The sequence below is a fragment of the Thermobia domestica genome, chromosome 1 (genome assembly GCF_964235325.1).
Source record: "Thermobia domestica chromosome 1, izTheDome1.hap1.1, whole genome shotgun sequence".
Lineage (NCBI taxonomy): Eukaryota > Metazoa > Arthropoda > Insecta > Zygentoma > Lepismatidae > Thermobia > Thermobia domestica.
This window is the reverse complement of record NC_137454.1, coordinates 97,228,415-97,251,728: the sequence shown is the minus strand read 5'-3', so window position 1 is coordinate 97,251,728 and position 23,314 is coordinate 97,228,415. Positions and strand designations below refer to the sequence as shown.

Genomic DNA, 23,314 nt, shown 5'->3' with positions numbered 1-23,314 from the left:
GGAGCGAAATAATTCCAGCGATTTTCACTTCTTCTTACAAGGGTTCGATATGCTAATCACCCGCTTTAAAACTAATTGAGATGATATTTCGCAAAAAAGGAAAAGTCTTTCACAAGTTATTCTTGAATTGCACAAAAATTGACAGTTCCTATAATGTCTTTTTTTTTCCTTTCTAATAGTAAGGAATATTGATTAAAAGGGAGTAATAAGAAACAACATCTACTTTTCTATTGTTTTTCAGTGTAATATATGAATGGAGTGGTGTGTTTAGGGGTGTACGAGTGTATATACAATTAAATTTAATTAATTCAACATAATTCTAGGATTTAGGATTATTTTGTATAACTGGGTTGTGGAGTGATTCTAAGTATGATTGAGTTTTGATGTATTCGAAGAAAGTGAAAACTGCATCTAATGGCAACGAACATGTTTCGGGAAGCTGAAAAAGCAAATATTTCTTTAAATGTCGTAGCATATGCTTGTAATATTTAATGTCTTTCATTTTTTAAGGGTAATAACACATTTATTAGCACGTGTAGAATTAAAAATGTGAGTTGTTCATTAACCCAGAATTTCAATTCAACTTTTGCAAAACAAGCCTCATTATTCATTACTATGATTAATGTTATCCTTTCTATTTATTTGTTTAGTAAATTTGTTATTAAATAGTCTGATCACAGTTTTCCAGATAGAATTTTAAAATGTTCTTGAGCAAGGAGTCAAAATTTCTTTTTACACTTTATTTCTTTCTTTATTTAAGAGTACAAAATGATAGTACCTATTTGTGTTGCTCTTGTCAATTTACTTAATAAAATATGAAATACGATATAATTAAGGTATTTTAACTGAAAAAGATAGTATCCTATTAGTTATACAATCTTCCGTCAACAAAGTGTTTGTATGAACCAGGGAAACTAACATTGATATACAAATATTCAGATCATGTCTTACTCCCCCCCCCACTTTTAACGTCCAATCGCCGCCACTGGTTGCAGTGACTAGCTGGGCTTAATGAACTAACGGCAGAAGAGTATAACATGGGAATTCTTAAGCTCGTGAACATATACGACAAATGTTTAAATGAAAGTAGTGATTATGTAGAGAAGCGAGGGAAGCTTCTGGTACGTACCAATTTTTTTTTTTCCAATAAATATTGAGTTTTACGTTTTATATTACAGTATTTATTTTCTGGATGACCCTCGTAATGAAAGATAGATCTCTTTCCAAAAAATAATTTCCTGAAGCCAAACTTTCCAGAGAGAAAAAACGTTTTAAGTGAGGCATTTATTAATGTGTGGTATTTATGTAGTTAATATTTTAGTTGATCCACAAAAGAACGAATAAAGAAGACATTTGACATTTCGAGCTTGCCCTACGCGCTCAGCTTAATAATTTTAAAGTTTGTTTCTTTAGCTTATGTAATACGTATTTGATGTTGCTCGGTATGAATTATCAAGATACACTTGCATTTGTTTAACTACTGTTTTATGAGCACGAGATAATATTGTCACCGTGTCTTTGGATTCCACGAGGATTTCTATTGAAAGGCTAAGGACGTGACAAGGCATGATGTAACAGTGACAGTGAATAGCATAAGAGCAGATGCTTTGCGAGAAAAGTTGCAGGATAGCAAGATTTATCAGCTGAAGCTCCCTTCCTCTTTTTTTTTTTTTTTTTTTTTTTAACTGCAGGTGTTAAACGATTTTAAAAAGGTTTTCCTAACGCTTTCTTATTTGCATGCTCCTACATAAACTGGATCTTCAATAAAGTAAATTCAAATGCGTGCATGCATCAGTTGTGTGTACTGACAGTTTACCAATCTCTTTGAAACAGCTAACAGATTACCAATAAGTAGAGGAAGGAATGATTGTATTAATATTACTTTTCCACATCTTCGTACCTAACCTTGTGCTTTTTTAAGAATATAAATTCCTGATACAGGAAAAAAAAAAAAAAAAGGACGACACCGAAGTTTAGTGGTTTGAGCGTTGGACTCACGTCCGCGTGGTCCCGGGTTCGATTCCTGGCCACTTCTTCCCAATTATCGGCGTCCACCCAAAATCGTGAGACAAATTGGGGAGCCATTAATCTAGAACAGTGTTTCTCAAAGTGTGGGTCGCAGGCCATTTTTTTCGGTGGGTCGCGAGAAGTTTTTCCTTGATTAAAAATTTTATTTTGATGCAGAAATATATGTTGTGAAGTAATATTTAGAAAAAGAAAATTGGAAGCGTTTGTTAATGAGGTGAAGAGTAAGTGGTTACTCAGAGCCCGGCACTGTCGTACAGTCACTAGAAATGCTGAGTTAGGATGGAAAGAAAGAGGATGTTTCAAAATCTGTCACGGGGTAGGACACTGCGTTGGGAACTTGGGAATACTGTTAGCTCTGTGTTACCTTTCTAATGGAAACACTTTAACCCTCTCTGCGCATGCATACAATTTCATATGACACGGTTATTGAGAAAGAATGTCAAAGTGTATTTGGATAAATGTAAATGGGCCACAAAATATCTTTTATTATTTAATGTGGGTCGCAGTAACAAGAAGTTTGAGAACCACTGGTCTAGAAAGTACCTGATACGCCCGTTTTAGAGACAAGTCGACGCAGTGTGCTGATCATATGTTCTTCGCTAGTCTGCATGTAATTCAGACGGTCGCTAATAAATGACGTTGAAGCGGCTTAGGTCAGGATACAAGAAGAAAAACAATTCTGTCTTATGATTAGGATTGATTCAATCATGAAAACGAAGGAAGAATAACACAATCTGGAATCGAATACGTGAAACCGCACTCTGAAGTCTATCAATCTTTCATTAAACCATCCCGGTTATTGAGAAGAAAGAAACAAAGAATTTGTACGTTTTCAGCATTTTCCTGGTAAAACAAAATTGTAGAAAATCCCATAGGCAGGTTGGGGGTTGCAATTATTATAAGGTGATGTCTTTATCTTAAAATCCCTTTAGAGGCATGAAGTTTGTATTTAAACTTTTCGTCTAAAATAATTAAATGCGTGTTTCAGAGGTTTTAGATATTTGAACTAGAATGGAAGAAAAACGGGTGGTGGTGTTCCTTAAGATGCCCATATTAGACGTTTCAGTTTTATGCTAGTATTCGAATCAGTGTTTCTTCCAGACATGTTTAGGGGGTGGCACTGCCTTCCATGAGCTATGAGAGTGCCCCCCGGAGGCGACCCAAATAATACGTCTATAATATAATAATTCATAGAATAGTACAAGCAGTGCCCCCCCCCCCGAAGTACTAAGTGTGCCCCCCCGGAACACAGTTTCTGAAAGAAATACTGCTCATACAGACGAATTCTATATGAAACGTGCAAAAGGAAGAACGCAAAATATTGCCCACAGTAAGAAATAGGGGGGGGGGAGTGATTTGCTCGTAAATAAATATAGGGCCTATACAAGCAGAATACCCGTTCTTAGTATGGGGACAATATGTTTCATTTTGGACATAAAGGGAACTAAAACTGGCACCAATCAACTTAGAGACCCCAAAAACTATGAATTCGACACTAATATAAGTCATTTTCAATTATTTTTACATGCCACCATCACCCCTTAGGAACATTAATGGAGGCTGAATTTGTATGTAAATGGCATCGAAAGTGTCAGTGTTCATCCCACCCAGCGACCCCGAAACCTATGGATTCGACACAAATATCGGCCATTTTCCATCACTTATATATATCCCCCTTCCCTAAGTTGCATCTTCAAAGTGAAACAATAAAAAACAACCCAGGCCGGAAACTCATGTTGAATATTTGATCGAGATCGGTCGGGTGGTTCCACAAAATGGCTGAAAAATCGCGGAAAAACTAACGATTTGTAGTTATATGTTCCATATAAGTCTATGAAAACACCTTGACAAACAATACAGTAATTTTTCCTCATTCTAGACAACAGGAATGCAGACAAAACATGTTAACAATGCTTCGCAAGGTCAAAATCTGTTCAGTAAGGAAAATAAATTCACAAATGTTCAATGATTCACGATATACTAGTGTCAATATTACAATTACGCAACGGATTTAGCTATTATATTTTAAAGAAAACATCAATAGAAAACAGTCACATTTTTTCCTCTTAAAGGATTAAATGCAGTAAAATCTTAGTCATTCTTTTTCTTGCTAATCTCAAAATAAACAAACGGGCAGTATTAAGAAAATGAATAACATGCGGCCTGGAACATAGAAAATATTATTATATTATTATTATTATTATTATTATTATTATTATATTATTATTATTATTATATTATTATTATTATTATTATTATTCTCTCCTGAAAATAACCTGTCTTAAAAAGTTTTGCCATTATACTATTTCATATTAGGCTACTTTGTGTTCTAAGGTACTATGTTATCTTAATTTTAATATTTCCATTTGTGCTACAGGGATTCACCACATTATATCCTTTTGACATGTCTCCATCCCTCCCCCTAATTCTGCTCGAAAGTAATACCCACTTTCAACCACGACCGCAGACAGATTTTCAGTGAGAGACCCTCAAAATTTCGCTGCCAAACGTGACAAAAACACTAGATATAGCGACTTATCGTTGAAGTTGGCCAAGGTTAGTCACCACAATCAATTATTATCGATATTTATTGTACAGTAAAATTTGTCGATAGTTATAGGGTTAAAACTTTCTATTTCTTCGATTTATTTTGCATTATTTTAAGTTTACAAACTTATACAGTTTTTGTGGAAAAGTATCACTAGCAAAGCTAAAGCACGGATGGCCGCGCATCATAGGCAGCTCGGCCGAAACTTCAAACCTGAAACATTCAAAATTGAACAGTGATGGAACCCTAGTATTTTTGGTAGATATGCGCTCGTAAGTTAAAAAAAAAAAAAAAATATATAGGATATAATCAGTCCCTTATACAGTCGTTCTTTCGTAAATTTAAAGTAAGTATACATTGCACTAAAATATATATATATATATATATATATATATATATATATATATATATATATATATATATATATATATATATATATATATATATATTATCTTGGTATACGTCGTATACGCCTCATTACTAGTGTTGTAAAAAACGTTTTTTTGTGAAGTTTTTTCAATATAAACCGTTCTTTTTCACGTTTTTTTCTCAAATGTTTTTTTTTCTTTCTGGCAACTATTATTTATTGATTTATGTTGCAGATTATTGAAATAATCAACAGAACTTGAGTTGAAGCCCTCGTAACTTACAAATCGTTTGTTTCTTTGTACCTACACGAGCAAAATTGTGTGATTATTCCTTTCGGACCCAGGTCATTTTTGGCGTTTTCCTACATTTTCAGTTTGTGACTTATTGCTCAAAAACCATTTATTCGATTGATATGGTTAAGGCTTTGTTTCCTAGAAAATGGATGTGGCTATTTTTTGGTGTAAATCACATTGCATTGTTGCCAACGGGTGGGAAATTATTGAGGGCAATGTAGGGATGAAAATTTACAAAAAAAAAAAAAAAATCCCTAACCGAATTTCAAAATTTTTTGTATCTAGCACCGCTGCTGCTATATGGGTTCAAGTCCCCTAAAAAAATTCTTTGGTGTGCTGACAAGGTAAAGTGAAATCCTGAAGTCGCTGGCTTCCATTCAAAGAGGGAAAGAAAAAATTCTCCATCATCATACACATGAAATTTCGACACTTTTTACGCCTCAGAAGTAAAAATCAACAGATATGCCAAGGCTACAGCTTCTCTATTTATCCTATTGAAACTCTTTATGGTGTGTTCTGTAGGACAAAAAGGAAAAAGGAATAAAAATTTATAATTCAATTTATTATTGAATTTATAAACTCAAGTTAAAAGTAGAGGTTTAGTTTCCAACCATGAATTTTATCTCATTTACATTACAATGACAAAATAATGAAAATTTGTGCTAGAAATGCACTTTTCGAAAATCACAAAAATAAGCTAAGCTAGGTAAGTTAAGCGGCTATCGGATCCCAAGAATTACTTTTTATACAATGAGAAAAAATCTTAGTAAAAAACTCAGCATCCTGCAGAATATTTCCAACCGCAAGCAGTATGCAGCCAGTTTCTCTGAATAGCTCAAGGGTTTGAGTCTATTCTTGAGAACGTGCAGAAATGAATGCATATGCTCGTACGAAAAAAAGAAGAAACTACAACATGTGATTGCTAACTTCTAATTTGAATTCACTGTTTTTCTATGCATTGAAATGATTTAGAATGAATAATAGTAGCTTACACAAGAGAGGTTTACAATTTTCAACTCCCCTTCTCGAGAAATAGAAAAAAAAAACTTTTAGTCATATTAATCCCTTAACATAAAAGCTCGAGTATATTCGAGATTTAAACTTTTAGAAAGAAAAAAAAAAAAAAACTCGAGCATATTCGGGCATTATCACTGTTGAACTGTACAAAGTTTAAAAGCTCGAAAATGATTTTTTACCCACGTTTGTGATTAGTATACTCGAGGTTTTATTTAAAGGAAGATTTTAGGGCTACGTATATCATTGCTGCCTTCATTAAAAATAATTTCATTGTAACCATTAGATTTTTCCCCTCAGCGATCTTAGAATATAGCAATAAAAAAAATAATTGAAATTGAAACTCACTTTCAGAAACAATCGGTATGTTAAGATGTATATACATGAAAACCACGCTTGTTATGAAAGAATATACGCTTGAGTACTTGAGTTCCACTAGATGGAACAATGGTTACGCCACTGAATAAGGATATAATATATAATGTTAGTGTCATTTAAAGCATATTTGTGTCTTGACAGTGTATTTTCAATCGGTATTTCAATCAAACACTTCGTAGATTCCCATTGCCTCGACATCACCCATGGAGAACAACGTGCGGAATGAAGCAAATCACAAGAGAGGTGCAGCGGACAGAGTTATTTTTCACCGCTTCGAAGCATCCTTTCCTCTTACCAAATCTCACAGGCCATTGGCCGTATTGAAACAGAAGCAAATACTGATGCACTCAATAACCCACCTTATATAAGACAAATCCCAAATGCGTCGCATTTCCATTTTTTAATTCATTTTAAGCTTAGAAAACACTGTAATCTTAAGAAACAGAACTTTATTTTTTATTTTAGTAGTATATTTTAAAAATAGATTTGCCAGATTACACACGCTCTACTGGGTGGTCGGTATATAGCGTATCTGGCTTTCTAATACAGTGAAACCTCTATTAACGGACACCTCTATAAAGCGGACACCTCCCATAACGGACATATTTTGTAATCTCCAAACACTGTAATAGGTAAAAGCACATTGGCAAACCTCTCTAAAGCGGACACTCTCTAGTACGGACACGGACAGTCTTTCCTGTCTTTTATAGGTATTATTCACCTCCGTCTTACGGACACTTTCTCTAGAAACAAGTTGAAAAGTACAGTAAAATATAATACATTTTTTGTGATTCATACGTGTGTCAGCAAGGAAGCACATGAGGGTGTGACAACATTTTGCCTCCTCAACTGTCTGCTCAAGAGGAAAGGTCTCCGTTTAACATCCTCATGTTCTTTGCTTGCATTCTACTCTCATCCAACCTGTTTTAGATACAAAAGTGATTGACAGTTGCCTGCCGTTTGGGATGATAAGTCATTCTACTCTCTGTTGGAATCTCTAACTACGCAAAAGACAAGTTTGGTGTTTTTTGCCCGCGGGTACATATCTTGTCTCAAAAGACATTACTGGACTGTAATTAACTCACAAATTAAAAGAATACACCGAAAACATAGTACGTAGCAATAAGTGTAAAGTGCAGAGAACTATAACATTTTATTTCCATGTTGTGCCTCGAACATAGAGTATTGGATGGCGCAAGATAATGCAGGTACAGTAACATTTTGTTAATATTCGTAAATACATGACGCATGTAAAAATATTTTTCTAATTGCACAATACCTTCTACTAATTTACGTAAGAAGATATTGAAACCTCTCTAAGGCGGACACCTCTCTATAGCGGACAATTTTTGATTCCCCACTGCTGTCCGCTTTAGAGAGGTTTCACTGTACTCAGTTTTCTACTTCTAATTCTGAGTCAACATTAACCATTTTGAGCCATTATCGGGAAAATGAGGGGCCCGCAGAGTGTGGGGGCCCACCGCGAAGAAACTGTCAAAAACTATAAGCAACAAAAAAGTGAGCTGAATACGGAATATCCATTTCCCTGAATAATATTTACTTTAGAAAAGGAAAACTATCCTCTGGATGAAAATTTATCCTTTCTAGTAATATCAGTTTTTTTTAAAAAAATCATCTTTGCACTCGAGGATTAAGGAAAAATAATTTTGCTGCCGTCTGTACAATATGCCGAAAATGTATCTTTTTGCCGAAAAATTTAAGCAAAAGAAAGACGTATCCCTATTAGTACATTCAGTTCAGAACTTTTATAACTTACATTGTTGCGATTTGACATTGGTATTACACAATGAAATAAAGTTGAAAACAACCATTCGGGAACTAGCATACTTCCTATTAATAGATAGCTATAATTTAGCTTCTAGCGTTCCCGGTGTATGCACAGTTTTTTTGTTAATTTCTGACCTTACCAATGAATGTTTCTGCAACGGAGCGATCTTTTTCAAAATTAAAACTGATAAAGAACTATTTACGGAGTTCCATATCACAAGAACGATTGACCAGTCTCAGTATTTTAAGTGTTGAATGTGAGAGAACAAGAGCAATAGACGTAAGGAATATAATAGAAACATTTGCAGAAAAAAATGGTAGAAGATTAGTATACACCGCTTCAAATGAACTTCGGCATTCAGCAGTTCGTTTGCTTTTTTGATGAGCATTGAGCATTAATTTTAATTGTAATTGAATTATATTCCATGGTTTCTATGTTAATTATGATTTATGAACCATTGTCTTCTACAGAGACATAATATAGTGGGAAGTTAATGGGCATGGGAAGGGGGCCCAAAAATAATCCTGGGGGGGGACATGTTTGCATTACGCTACTGAATCGAACTAAGGAGCACGCGTGCTAATAGGGGTGCACACGATACAAGATTTGTGGCTGTCTCGTGCGAAAATGTGCTGTAAAAGTGAGGTCTCGACTCAAAAAATGTATATTTCTCTATTGGAAGAGCCATGTCTCGACTCGTCTCGTGCGCATCCCTACGTGCTAACGACTTGCACTTTTGGATAGAAGAGCTTATTTAACTCAGTTGAGAGCGCATATACACGTTTCACTTAATTATAAATTCCATATTTTACCACCCGATTCATCAGTGAAACAGGTTAATTGAATTGATGTGGCAAAAATCAATAAAATAAAATTACTTTATTAATTGAACGCCTATAAGGAGAAATGTCCCGGATGCTCCCCGTACACTCTCAACCTGTAATCAAGCTTTGTATTCATTTGGAGAAAATTTAATATATTCTGGTACAGGCCGGTAGCCAGCCCAAAAATGTAGGATAGGGGGCCGATCCAACCATATTATAGTTCATTTGCAAGCCTATCGTGAACATTTTAGGGGGGCAGTAAAAATTTAGGAAGGTCGGCCCCCCTAGACCCCCATGGATACGGGCCTGTTCTGGTACACGTTACTAGGATAAAGCCTTCACGCGCAAGCAACACCCCCTAAGAACACTGTTGTTGTTTACTGCAAGTTTAGCGCCCCTTTTCAGTAGACCTACGAAGGCTATACGAGGTGGATCTACAGGTTAAAGTGGAATCCGAATCACCGTAAAGAGTTTGTTTCAAGGCTCTCCCACGGGCATCGAATACAAGATCCAGTACACGAAGGTTCGCGCGCGCTAGCCACTAGACCAGCAGAAAATTAAAATGAAATGAAATCTTTAAGTGTTACGCCCCACGGTTATGCCAGCTAGGCTATAGGAGACTGTGATGATGAGAAATGAAGGAAATAGTTGAATGAACCGGGAGAACCCCGAGAAAACCCACACACACAGTGTTTGTCCACCAAAAAGTTTACTTCGCGCCAGCTGGGATCGAACCAAGGACCCCTTGCACCAGAGGTGAACACTATACCACTGAGTCACCGCGGCCCCGTAGACCAGCGGAAAATCTGAATTAATGTCAATATATCACAAGACACGCGTATTCTACAATTACGATCTGACTTGGATTTTTGAATATTATACCTGAGAGAGAGGTCTGAGTTGAAGACTGTATTCAGATACATTTTGGAAACATCATTTGTTGTATTACACAGTTGCTTCCGTCATTCGTAATGACATGTGAATCATCACAATCCTTAACTTATTGTTTTAATGTTCAATATACCTCCCACATCTCAAAAACATTCCACACACAAATGTTTCTCAATGACAGCCAAAATCAATTTGTGACAAAGACTGAAAAGATAATTCCTTCAGACCTACCAAAATTTAGTTTAATAATACGGACTATACGATATTACCGCCTAGGTTTCGGAAGTTTCAATTACCTTTAGCCTCTCTAAACTATGAACAAGTTCCCTATATGATAAAGCCGGTGGGACTCGAACCTACGACTAGCTCCCTCGTAGCTACACTGTTAGCGTACTACGAGCCTGCGATAAGAGACCCCGATTCTATTCCTGGGGGAGTTCATATAACTCGGATCCCATATAGCTGACTAACTAACTAACTCTATGGCCTATGGAACCCGGAGGTTCAATGCCGCGTTCACAAAAGCTCTCCACTGACTCCTATCCTTAGCTAACTGCATCCAGTTTCTACTTTGTATTCCAATCTCTGCGAGATCCATCTTAATATTGTCCTCCCATCTGCGCCTAGGTCTTCCTAATGATCGTTTTCCGATTGGTCTTCCAGTCAAGACTTTGAAAGCATTTCTACTTTCTTCCATTCTAGCTACATGACCTGCACACCTAAGCTTCCTAGACTTGAAGACCCTAACAATGCTGGGTAAACCATATAAATTATGTAGTTCTTTGTTATGAAGTTTCCGCCATTCCCCATTCCCGTTCCTCTTGGGTCCGAATATTCGTCTCAGGATCTGGTTCTCAAATACTTTCAGTCTATGTTCTTCCCTCAGGAACGAAAAACTTCAAAATAAAGTAATAGAACTGATGTCTCACATTTGTTCGTCAGCCAGCGACGCAACTAGACTAGTTGTCGGCCAGGGCAAGAACTCGCCTTAGCATCCCCGCAAACAGAAACTATCCCTGATATAGTAATTCTTCTATTTCACTTTTCTTCAAGTGGTAAAGCTTGATTTTAAAATTGCAGTACATAATTTAATATTTGGTACAAGATAAAACGCCAAACTAGTCAGTATTTAATTGCCAAATAACCTAAAAGTAGCATGCTTGACATATTCTTACAATCTTATTATAGTAAATGCAAATCACAATGTTTTGGGAATTATATCGGGATGTGCAGCTGTGTAGAATAAATCAACAATATGTTGTTTTAGTATACAATATTTAATTATGACAAACAGTCAAGCTGTTGTCTCGACTTTTATACTCTGACATTTTGCAAATTCTTAACTGGATGAAGTGAAATAAAAACATAAAAAGCTGAAACTAAACTTTAACTTTGTGGGCCCTTTTGATTGCAAAGGTTTTTAAGATGTCCTCAAAAGATAGTTTCGAAGATAACTTATGCTCTATGGATATGATCCTAACGTTAGTGAGTCGTTGTCCTTTTTAGTTTCTGAGGTATTTTTTTTTTTTTAATGATCTTTAGTTTGCTGAAGCTCCTCTCCTTGCCTTACAGTGAAAAGTTGCCCAGTTTTGCGCCCTCACAATCCCAGTTTGCCTTCTCCCCTTAGTTAGGTCACTGTCGTCAGACTTGCGCCGCGGACCTTCTAGTTTCATTGAGATAAAAAAAATAATAGCAGACAAATTCTTTATTAAATAAAATCAGTGGTCGAAGTGAGACGGTATAAGGTGGTATGCCATACTGCCTCTGGTTTCTCAGTGATGAAGGCATCCGCCTCTGGATTTCCAATGATTAAAACATGCAGTCACTCGAAAGTAGATGCTAAATACCTTTAATAAATCCATTTTTATACACCTTAATTGACGAATAGCTTTGCACGTAAAAGGTTTTATTTCTTATGTAGAAATAATTTTTAATTTGACAACACCGTCATTTTCCCTACCTTTTGTTTTAAAAATGAGGTGTCTGCAAAGAAGTCACCTAGTTTATGTTTCGATATGCCATATTTATTTTTTTCTTTGTTATGTATGCGTGTGTCTTCTTGACTTAATGCATATACAGTAAATGCCGTGTTTTGAGCATGGGCAACTTTAGGAGTTGTCTGCTGTGGGAGCGGACCTTCCAGGTGTCTCGAATAACAGTCGAGTATGAGACGGGGAGTTTTCCTTCAGGAAATTAATACCCTCATTCGGTTTTTGAGCATTTTCGTGTATAATTCTCTATAATACAACATAAGGAGATCAAAGTTGGAGTTTTTTCAGAAAGTTGGAGGGCATCAAAGTCTTTCCGTGTCCCCCTCCCCCACGTTACTCCAGAGAAGCTCTCCAATGTCATTATGTAAATAGAAATGCAGTCTTTTAGGCAACTTACCCTCACTGCATTTCAGCATTTAGGTAGCCGGTATGTCAAGTCAAAATCGTAATAAAACATACCGCCGCTGGTCTCCCCCCCCCACTTCAAACACTGAATAAAATCCAAAAATAATGACTTATACTTACCCAATTCTGCGTAGCAGAGAGCTCCTATCATTGATAGAAGTCCCGAGAGCACCCATACTACAAGAGCCAGTCCAATTGAACCCGCGCGAACCAAAACACCTTTGGGTGATACGAAGATGCCCGCACCAACTATCACACCTATTATAATTGCCACACCATCAACTAATCCCAACTCTTTCCTAAGTTTTATTCCTTCATCCGCCTTCTTCTTTAGAGGTTCTTTTTCACCACTTCCCATTTTTACTTGTCTTTTTGGAAAGCTCACTTGAGACAGTTATACTTAAAATATGTATTTATATTATATATATACACACACACTACGTAACAAAATCAACCACTCGACAGGTGTTAAGTTATTAAACTGTGCGAAGTGTTATTAACGTGTGAAAATATGACAGTTCGCTGCTCTTGTACGACTGCTACACCGGCTTATTTTGTAATGTGAACTAGATATTAAAAAATGATATTTGCCGCTATTACATTTCCTATCAAATGACATGCGCACTCCGCACAATCTGTTACCACTGAAGCACCAAACACGTGTAGTAAAACGCATGCACACGTTCTTGATTGCGCCTGAAGTACGCGCGGATATTTTGAGATCTCTCAGCTTGTTTTGTCGACTTTTTTTTTCTTTCAGCTTTTAAAAAAACTTAGAAAAAGAAATAATCTAACGCAAACAAAATATCAAAACATTTTTTTCTTTTTTAAAAAATATATATATTTTTAGATTATGTATATAAGATGATGAAATTTATAGAATACTTCGCGCCAGCCAAATATGAAAAGTTATTAATGAGGTTTTCATTCAAATCAAATAACATAAGCGTATCCAGAAGTCTGTGGCAACATAATTATTGGTTGACTGTTGAATTGAAGTTTTGTTTATACTTGTCACAGTGTCAAATGCATACATGTCTTCTCACTACTACCAATATAAACAAGTACACTCCATGTCAACGTCAACACACACGCGTAATATGTGTATTTCGCGAGTTTCTCGACAATCGGAGAACTTTTGATGCCACACTAAAGCGTGCTTTCGTCTCAGCTACACGACATGCCATGTGGTGTAGAGAGCATTGTGGGCTGGGCTAAAGGTTCACTCTAGTGGCCGTTTCCTGTACTGTACTAAACACGTGATCAAACGGAAGCTGCTGTCTGCTGGCATAATCGCTCTACGTAGTGGCGGGAGCAGGGAGGGGAAAAAAAAGCTACAGGAAACTCAATATACTCTCGAAAACATTTTTTTAAAGATAGATTTATTTCTTGAACACTTTATCATAATTTCCATTAGTGGCCATAAAGGAAGCGCAAGTCCATTCTTCAATTTGCGAGACAAATATGACTAATGACTAAAATGAAATCAAAAGTAGAAAAGGACAAAATTACTCCCAAACTTTATGTTAATTAGAAATGAGATTAACTTTTTAAGTTTAGTACAGGTAAATGAAGTGAGTTATGCTGAACACATTGTAGGGATTCTGTTATCATTCGAAGGTTATTTGGCGTAAAATTGAAAAACTTTTACGTATTAGAAGTGTTCAGATGATCTCATCTTGGCCTAAGAGTTATCGGTTCCAATTGCAACATTCATTTCTTCCTTCTTTTTCCTTCCGCCATACTTGCTATCATACTCATCTGGATATATATTTTTCCTTGTCCTAGTTTATTTTCCTGCTTTGGTGCCGCGGTGGCTCAGTGGTACAATGCTCAACTCTGGTGTATGGGGTCCTTGGTTTGATCCCAGCTCGCGCCAAGTGCTTTGTGGTAACAAACACCATATACGTAGTTTTCTCAAGATTCTCCCGTTTCGTCCTACCTTCTCCATTTCACTCATTTCTTATCATCGCCGTCTCCTTTAGCCTAGCCGGCATAACCGTCGAACGTAAAACTTAAAAAATTCCATTTCATTTCTTCCTGCTTTTAATTATCTTCAATATTGTTCTTTCCTCTCCTACTTTCCTAACACTTTCTCTGTTTTCGTTCCTCTCAGTGTTTTACTTTCTTTTCTATACCCAATTTTTTCTGCTTCAGTGACTCATCTTTTTGTGGAAATCAATATGGGCAAAAGTTTAAATTTTATCGTTTGGCACTAAAAGAAGAAAGCTGTAGATATAATACTCCTTCCACAACTGAAAGAGTGTAAGATAAAGTTGATTGTTTATTTAACAAAGGAGAAATCCAACGATTGATTATTAAACAATGGTGGCCTTCAACAATGAAAGGACAACAACATGTGAAATCGACACATACCATTCCATAGATATCTCAATCGTTTATGAGTGTGCAAAGTTTGGTTAGTTTGTGGTAGAAAGTATGGCAGATAAAGTTGATCGTTTATTTAACAATGGAGAAATCCAACGAATGTTTATTTAACAATGGTGATCTTCAACAATGAAACTAACAACAATATGAGAAAACGACACATATCTTTCCCTAGATATTAAAATCTTAAATGTGTGTGCAAGGTTTGGCCAGTTTCTGGTAGGAAGTATGGCAGGTAAAGTTGATTGTTCATTTAACATTGGCGGCCTCTAACAATAAAAGTAACAACAATAGGTGAAATCGACACGTACCATTCCATAGATATCTCAATCGTAAATGAGTGTGCCAAGCTTGGTTAGTTAGTGATAGAAAGTATGGCAGATAAAGTTGATTGTTTATTTAACAATGGAGAAATCCAACGATTGTTTATTTAACAATGGTGGCCTCGAACAATGAAACTAACAACAATATGTGAAATCGACTGGTACCATTCAGTAGATATCTCTGTGCTAATCCGATGGGTGTGCCAAGTTTGGTCAGTTTGTGGTAGAAAGTGTGGCAGATAAAGTTAATTATTTATTTAACAATGGTGACCTTCAATAATGAAACTAACAACAATATGTGGAATCCACACGTACCATTCCCTAGATATTTCAATCTTAAATGGGTGTGCAAAGTTTGGTCAGTTTCTGGTAGAAAGTACGGCAGATAAAGTTGATTGTTTACTTAACAATGGTGGCCTCTAACAATGAAACTAATAACAATATGTGAAATCGACACGTACCATTCCCTAGATTTTGTAACGTCCATTAACCAGATTATATCCGTTTTTGCTTAATTTTTGAATTGTTTATTTTATTTTTGATTGTTTTAATTTTATTAGTTGTATATGTTAACATTGGTGACGGGGGCGCCATCTATCGTTTTAGACACAGACTATTTGGATGTTATGAATAACCTTAAAACGATTTGTTCACGTTCAACACACACACACACACACACACACAAACATATATATATATATATATATATATATATATATATATATATATATATATGTATATGTATAGGGTGATTCAATAAGAACGTACCAGGCCTATATCTCAGCTAATACTGTACGTAGAGCCTTCAAACAAAAAATTGCAATACCAAATCGTATGTGTAGAATGCAATAAAAATAGTAGCGAGACCAGTGGCGTCTCGTGAATACCTCCAACGGGGGACAACTTCAAAATTTGAGATGGAAAGTGGTATAACTGTTGGAATCGTTCGAAAGGACATTAAATGTCATGCAACTTTTAGAGGACAAACTTTGTCATCCTTTCCCACTTAGCCGCTAGAGGCGTTGTTGCAGACTTGTACTTGACGAGCCGTAGCAGGCCTTTATCTCAGCTAATAATGCACATAGAGCCGTCAAACAAACAATTGAACTACCAAATCGTATGTGTAGAATGCAATAAAAATAGTAGCGACACCAGTGGCGTATCGCAAATATCTCCAACGGGAGTCATCTGCAAAATTTGACATGGAAACAGGGGTTGGTTGTGCCTCCATTGAAACAAGCGCACAATGGGAGAAACGTCGAGAGGAAACACGTTGGCATATTTCTTCCTCTGTGGCAGCAACACAGTCGCATTACTAGGTGAAACTCAGATGGTGCGAGGGTGTCCCCAGTCACACCAGGCGAATGCCGGGAGGGTACGCACAAACCATGCCCAGGCAAACAACCGCCGATTCCTTTGCATGATTAACTCGGGGCCTAAGCCAAGGGTAGCCCAGACCCACAATGACGTGAACGCGCAATGTATCTTGTGTGCGTACGTACAATATAAAATATCTCCCAAATCCGGGAGCATGTGTTGTGGGCTTGTTTGTCGTTGTTTAGAACAGCACACTCATTTATCGTTGCCAGTGATTGTGTGGTGGTACTCCTGTAGATCCAGTAGCTAACACGTACATGACCTTGCTCAAGACATAGTCTATGCGGCATCGAACAGGCGATTGCTGCTATGTCAGACAGAAGGAGCGATGTTGTAGCCAAAACATGTAACACAAGCGTGTAGAGTCCGAGAGTGATTAACCTCTGCAGTGAGTTAAAGTGGTCCGTGTACTGGACAAGGTGTCGTGCATTGAGTTCTACTACCCCTGTGCATTACAAGCTCGTGACGGGACAAATACGAAACTTCCACAAGCAGTGAAACCTCTTTGATTGTGTAGATATTTGAATGATTGTAGTAGGAAGTGTTGGTAGTAAATAACATTCATGCGGTATACGAATTTGGAGGCATTCCAAATGCTCATGATTTTAGAGGAATGCCGGGAAAATTATAAGGCTGCAGCTCGATTATACGCTGAACGCTATCCACAGCGACAAGCTATTTCCCACAATCTGCTGCGGAGATTAGCAGCACGATTGCGGCAGACAGGCAACATGCGTGGACGCTATGGTGTCCGGAGAAGAGTCGTACAAAATGAAGACGTTGCCATTGATGTACTTGCCGCTATTGCAGTAAATCCTCATGTATCTTCACGGCAGATCGCACGAGATTGTGGTATCAGTCAAGGTAGTGTCCTGCGTATTCTGTGGAAATCACATTTTCACCCGTACCACCTCCCTCTGCATCAAGAACTAAGTGATGTGGACTGTAATTTACGGCTTCTGTTTTGCAACTGGGTGGTCAATCGCGAGAGAGAACATCTGAATTTCATTCACTTCATTTTATGGACTGATGAAGCGACATTCTGCAGTGATGGCAACGTGAATCTCCACAATGCCCATTACTGAGCAGCGGAGAATCCTCACTGGATGAGAGAGGTCAATTGGCAACACCGATGGTGCATTAATATGTGGGGTGGCATTGTAGAGACTCAGGCCATTGGCCCATGGTTTTTTGCTGGTCATTTAACAGGTGCAATGTTCCGTGATTTCTTGCGACACCATCTACAACCGCTATTGGAAAACGTACCTCTCCATATACACTGCTCCACAAAACTTAAGCAACCCGAGAGAACTTGGTATAAGTGACGTGTAAGGCCCATTCAACACTGGTTAGTGCCATACACATACACAGAGACACACAGGCAAGGCGAGTACTCACTCTATCGCATAAGCAGCACCGTTGCAAGCGCGGTGAACAACTTTTGCCATGAGGCGTACACCACAGCCCAGTAGTGTCCTGGGCTCCAAGCATCGAGTTAGTGGTTCTTGTGTGGGGTACACACCTTGCAATGGCTGGTAGACGACATTTGAGTGACTTTGACCGCGGGCGAATAATTGGACGGTTGGAATTGGGCCGATCGCAAGTGGAAGTGGCGCAGGAATTCAACGTGAACAAAAGTGTTGTGTCGAGGCTGTGGAGTCGCTTCCAAAATGGAGGTGAAGTCAGTAGACGTCATGGAGGAGGCCGTCCGAAGAAGATGTCGGCCGTCGAGGACCGATTTCTTACAATTTTTGCCAAATGTAACCATCAAGCTTCATGCTCTCAACTGGCCAATGAGTTGTTTCAGGCTACAGGACAACGCGTGAGTCGTGAAACTGTTCGTCGACGGCTCAATAGAGCAGGACTGTATGCAAGAAGGCCTGTGCTGTGTGTGCCATTGAAACTTTGACGAGCATAAACGTGCGCGTTACACATGGTGTCAGGAACATGTTGCATGGGGGGAACACCAGTGGCCTCGTGTCATGTTCTCCGATGAGTCAAGATTCAGCCTGTCGTCTGATTCTGGTCGGACTTTAGTGTGGAGAGAGCCAGGAACATGTTATCATCCGAACTTCATTGCTGAACGGCCGTCCCATGGTGGTGGTTCCATTATGGTGGGTGGAATTATGCTGGATAGGAAAACGGACCTCCATATTGTACAACATGGCACATTGACAACACAACGGTACCGGGATGAAATTCTCAATACACATGTGCGCAATTTCCGCGGAGCATTTGTCCCAGACTTCCTGTTCATGGATGACAATGCCCGCCCAAACCGTGCACATCTTGTGTCCGAGTATCTGGAGAGCGAAGACATTACGCGTATTGCATGGCCTGCATATTCGCCGCACTTGAATCCCATCGAGCATATGTGGGATGCTCTTGGGCGGCGAATAGTCCCAGACAACACGTACGTGTACGATACATGTGCACTATCCATGCATAAGCCGTACATTTGCACATGTGCATTTGTGTGGATGATGAACACATATACAACCCGTGCATAAGCCGTACACGTGAATTTGCGTGGATGAGGCACACATACATAACCCGTGTATGTGCACATGTGCATTTACGTGGGTTATGCACACGTACATAACCAGTGACTAAGTCGTACACAGGGCCGGCGAGAGCGGTCGCGGGCCCCGGGGCTGAGCAATTCCGGGCCCCTTACACGTTTCCTTATGACTTTTTACATACTTACCACTTTGGACGGAAATAGACTAAAATGAACATTAAGACTTATTTTGAACTCTTTATTAGACCATTAATGCGTTTAATTTACATGTTAAACAGTATTGCTATATCTCCAATTAAGTGAATAATAAGAACTCTGAACCTAACCTATGTTCACTGTTCGCTGAAAAAAAAAAACTTCATTAATTCACTATTTATGATTTTGTTTAGACCCTATATTTGTTGGTTCTAAGATTTTTGAAGGCTTCAAAACTAAAATGAATAATATATATATATATATATATATATATATATATATATATATATATATATATATATATATATATATATATATATATATATATATATATATATATATATATATATTCAAATACAATGGTATCAAAATATAGAAAAAAAGTAACTTATCTATTTGTAATAGCAAAAGTTCTCCCCTAATGCTCAATCAAATGCTCAAAACAAACTAATTTGTGAAGGAAATACAAAAAGAAAGTATTAAATAGTTAATAAAAGTTGAGAAAGTAAATGTTCTCAACCATCCAACCTACCCTGTACTAACTGTTATGTATATCTTTGCACAAATTGTTGCTATAAATAATTATATAGAAGTAAGATATGCAGTTAGTCTTCTTTAACTAGAGACATGAGTCATTAGGTCTAATTTAGTTACTTCAATGAAATATTGCTCAAATTAACTATAGTGTGATTAATAATGTGATATTAATAGTAATTGTCTGTAGGAGAAATTTATTATATGTATTACTACTAGACAACCGTTACAGTTACAATGTATCCTTTTCTACGTATAGTTACAACAAAATTCCATTTCTGGCTTTTTTTGAGGGCGAATTCATCAATGATAGCATCCAGATTGGTACACTTGATAAGTTCTGTCTCCACTGCCAACAAGCCTAAGCTTGATAATCTGTCTTGACACCAGTGTTGGGCAAAATCAATTGAAATCAATTGCAATTGATCAATCAATTGAAAGTAATTGCTCTGAAAATCAATTGCAATTGATTTCAATTGCAATTGATTTCAATTTGTAATTGACAATTAATTTCAATTGCAATTGAATTCAATCATAAAATTTGCAATTAAATTTTCGTCAATTGTTAATTGTTAATTGCTCACCAGGCAATTGAAACTTTTAATTGTTAATTGTCAATTGCAAAGGGTGCAATTGAAACATTCAATTGTTAATTGCAATTGACAATTGAAACTTGTAATTGTTAATTGTAATTGTTAATTGCAATTGAAATCAGCAATTAAAACTGAAGATAAGACGGTGTGTGTATATTGTATTGTCCACTTGTTACTGTTTTACATATTTCAAATAAGGTACTTATAAGAAATGCTGGATACTTACCATCCCTTTTCCCCCCTGGGAAGAAAGCCGTGAAACTAAGTATTTTTTAAATATATTATGTTTATGGTTCTATCCCCCTCCAAAGAACTCTATATGCCCGTCATGCATACAATAGGAATGAGCACGAGCGAGTTCGAGTGAGTTTTCTTTAAAACTCGACTTGACTCGAAGCAGACATCTTTGAGTTCGACTCGAGATCTCGGCTCGAAAAATTTCCCCCAACTCGACTCGATTCGGATCGAGTTTCCAGTCGAGTCGAGCCAAGTCGAGCTAAATCCTTTGTGTAGTTCCAAGTACTACTATCTTCAAGTATCCTACATAGACAATATAATTATCAATGATACTACTACTACTACTATAACTAATTATTATTATAACACCGTGTACCTGTATAAACATGGAATATAGGCGGTTTGTATCGGAATACTAAAAATTAGTTAACTGTCGATCTTGGTAGACAAGAAATCTTCAGGAGGCAAGGACATCGGTCACGAGGTTCTTGGTTTGAGTTCAGGAGGAGCAAGTATTCGGGCTCAAGCCAAAAATTGTTAGAAGTTATGGGTCTCCAGCCTAACATGTTTAAAACTGCTCGACCCGGGTTTAGGGTTGTCAACGACTCAAGCGGCTCGCTCACAGCTCATTCACTTATCGAGCCGAACCGAGAAGTGAGCCGAGCCAACAGCTCATCCAACCGAGCCAGCTCGAGCCGAATGCTCACACGAGCCGAACCGAACCGAGCTGATTGCTTACCCCAACCGAACCGGTTCGAACCATTGGCTCAGTTAAGCTAACTCGAACCCAGCCTATGGACTCGTTTCAACGGAGCTGGTTCGAGCCATTGGCTCCAATCGAGCCGAGTCGATAACTCGTCTTTACCGAACCGGTTCAAGCCATTGGCTTAATTGAGCCCAGTCGATGGGTAATCCCCACCAAGCCAGCTCAAGCTGTACGCTCAGTTGAATTGATCCTGGCCGGTTGACATAACTATTCCGGTTGGGCTTCTACTTTGGCTAAAAAATTGGACCGTGCAGTTCTCAGCCTTGATGGTAAGAACTACAAAAAATGATATGAAATCTTTAGTTTTACGTCCCACGCTTTTGCCGGTTAGGCTAAAGGAGACGGTGATGATGGGAAATGAATGAAATGAAGAAAGTGGGAGGAAACGGGAGAACCCCGAGAAAATCCACGAGCACGATGTTTGTCCACCACAAAGTTCAAACTGCGCGAGTTGGGATCGAACCAGGGACCTCAAGCATCGGAGGTGAACGCTCTACCACTGACCCATCGCGCCCCCTGCTAAGAACTACAGTATATACTTATATTGGTGCTCACGGCGTCATTAACTTGTTCCACCACCAACGAATTTCGAGGTACTTTGTTTTGCATCTTTTGTGCGTGTTTTGTGTCGCTTTGTGCGCCTATTCCCACTTTTTGTGCATCACCGGAAGTGGGTCAAAATGGGCCTACAAATATGGCGGAACAAATTATTGCTCTTCCGCCACCAATGAATTTCGAGGTCGGTTCCTTCACATCGTTTTGTGCCGTTTTGTGCGTCTACTTTCGTTTTGTGCGTCATGGGAAGTGGGTTAAAATGAGTCCCCAAGGTGGGACGAAAATGACCAAGAGATCCGCCACTATTAAATCTCGAGGTCGTTAATTTCACATCGCGTACCCTTTTGTGCGTAGGGGCCGCGGTGGCTCAGTGGTGGAGCGTTCACCTCTGGTGCTAGGGGTCTCGGGTTCAAACCCTGCTCCCGCCAAGTGAACTTTGTGGTGGACAAACACCGTGTGCGTGGGTTTTTTCGGGGTTCTTCCGTTTCCTCCCACTTTCTTCATTCCACCATTTCATTCATTACTCATTATCACCGTCTTCTTTAGCCTAACCGGCATAACTGTGGGACGTAAAACTCAAAATTTCATTTCATTTCATTTCCTTTTGTGCGTCTATTTCGACGTTTTGTGCGTCACTGGAAGACGGTCAAAATGGGCCTCAAAGGTGGGACGAAATTGACCCACTGCTCCGCCACTACCGAATTTTCAGGTTCTTTCTTTCGCATCGACTAGTGAATGTTTCGTGCCGTTTCGTGCCCTTATTTCCACGTTTTGTGCGTCACCGGAAGTGTGTCAAAATGGGCTTCCAAGATAGGGCGAAAATGACCAAGAGTTCCGCTACTATCGAATTTCGAGGTCGTTAATTTCTCACCGCGCACCCTTTTGTGCGCCTATTTCGACGTTTTGTGCGTCACTGGAAGACGGTCAAAATGGGCTTCGAAGGTGGGACGAAAATGACCCACTTCTCCGCCACTACCGAATTTCGAGGTCCTTCCTTTTGCATCGACTACTGAATTTTCGTGCCGTTTCGTGCCCCCATTTCCACGTTTTTTGCGTCACCAGAAGTGGGTCAAAATGGGCTTCCAAGATGGGACGAAAATGACCCACTGTTCCGCCACTATCGAATTTCGAGGTCGTTAATTTCACATCGCGTACCCTTTTGTGCACGTATTTCGACGTTTTGTGCGTCACTGGAAGACGGTCAAAATGGGCCTCGAATGTGGGACGAAAATGACCCACTGCTCCGCCACTACCAAATTTCGTGGTCCTTCCTTTCGCATTGACTAGTGAATGTT

At 38.3% G+C, this 23,314-nt stretch overlaps 1 protein-coding gene across 1 annotated transcript in view; it reads right to left on the bottom strand.

The window, feature by feature from the left end:
- The window catches only part of mnd (L-type amino acid transporter minidiscs), a 173,444-nt gene extending 159,706 nt beyond the window's left edge, over positions 1–13,738 (bottom strand). Inside the window, exon 1 of the mRNA XM_081761057.1 lies at positions 12,651–13,738. Coding sequence (XP_081617183.1) covers positions 12,651–12,888 — 238 coding nt within the window. The 5' untranslated portion in view covers positions 12,889–13,738. The remainder of the gene's footprint in view (positions 1–12,650) is intronic.
- Positions 13,739–23,314: the final 9,576 nt, after the last annotated feature.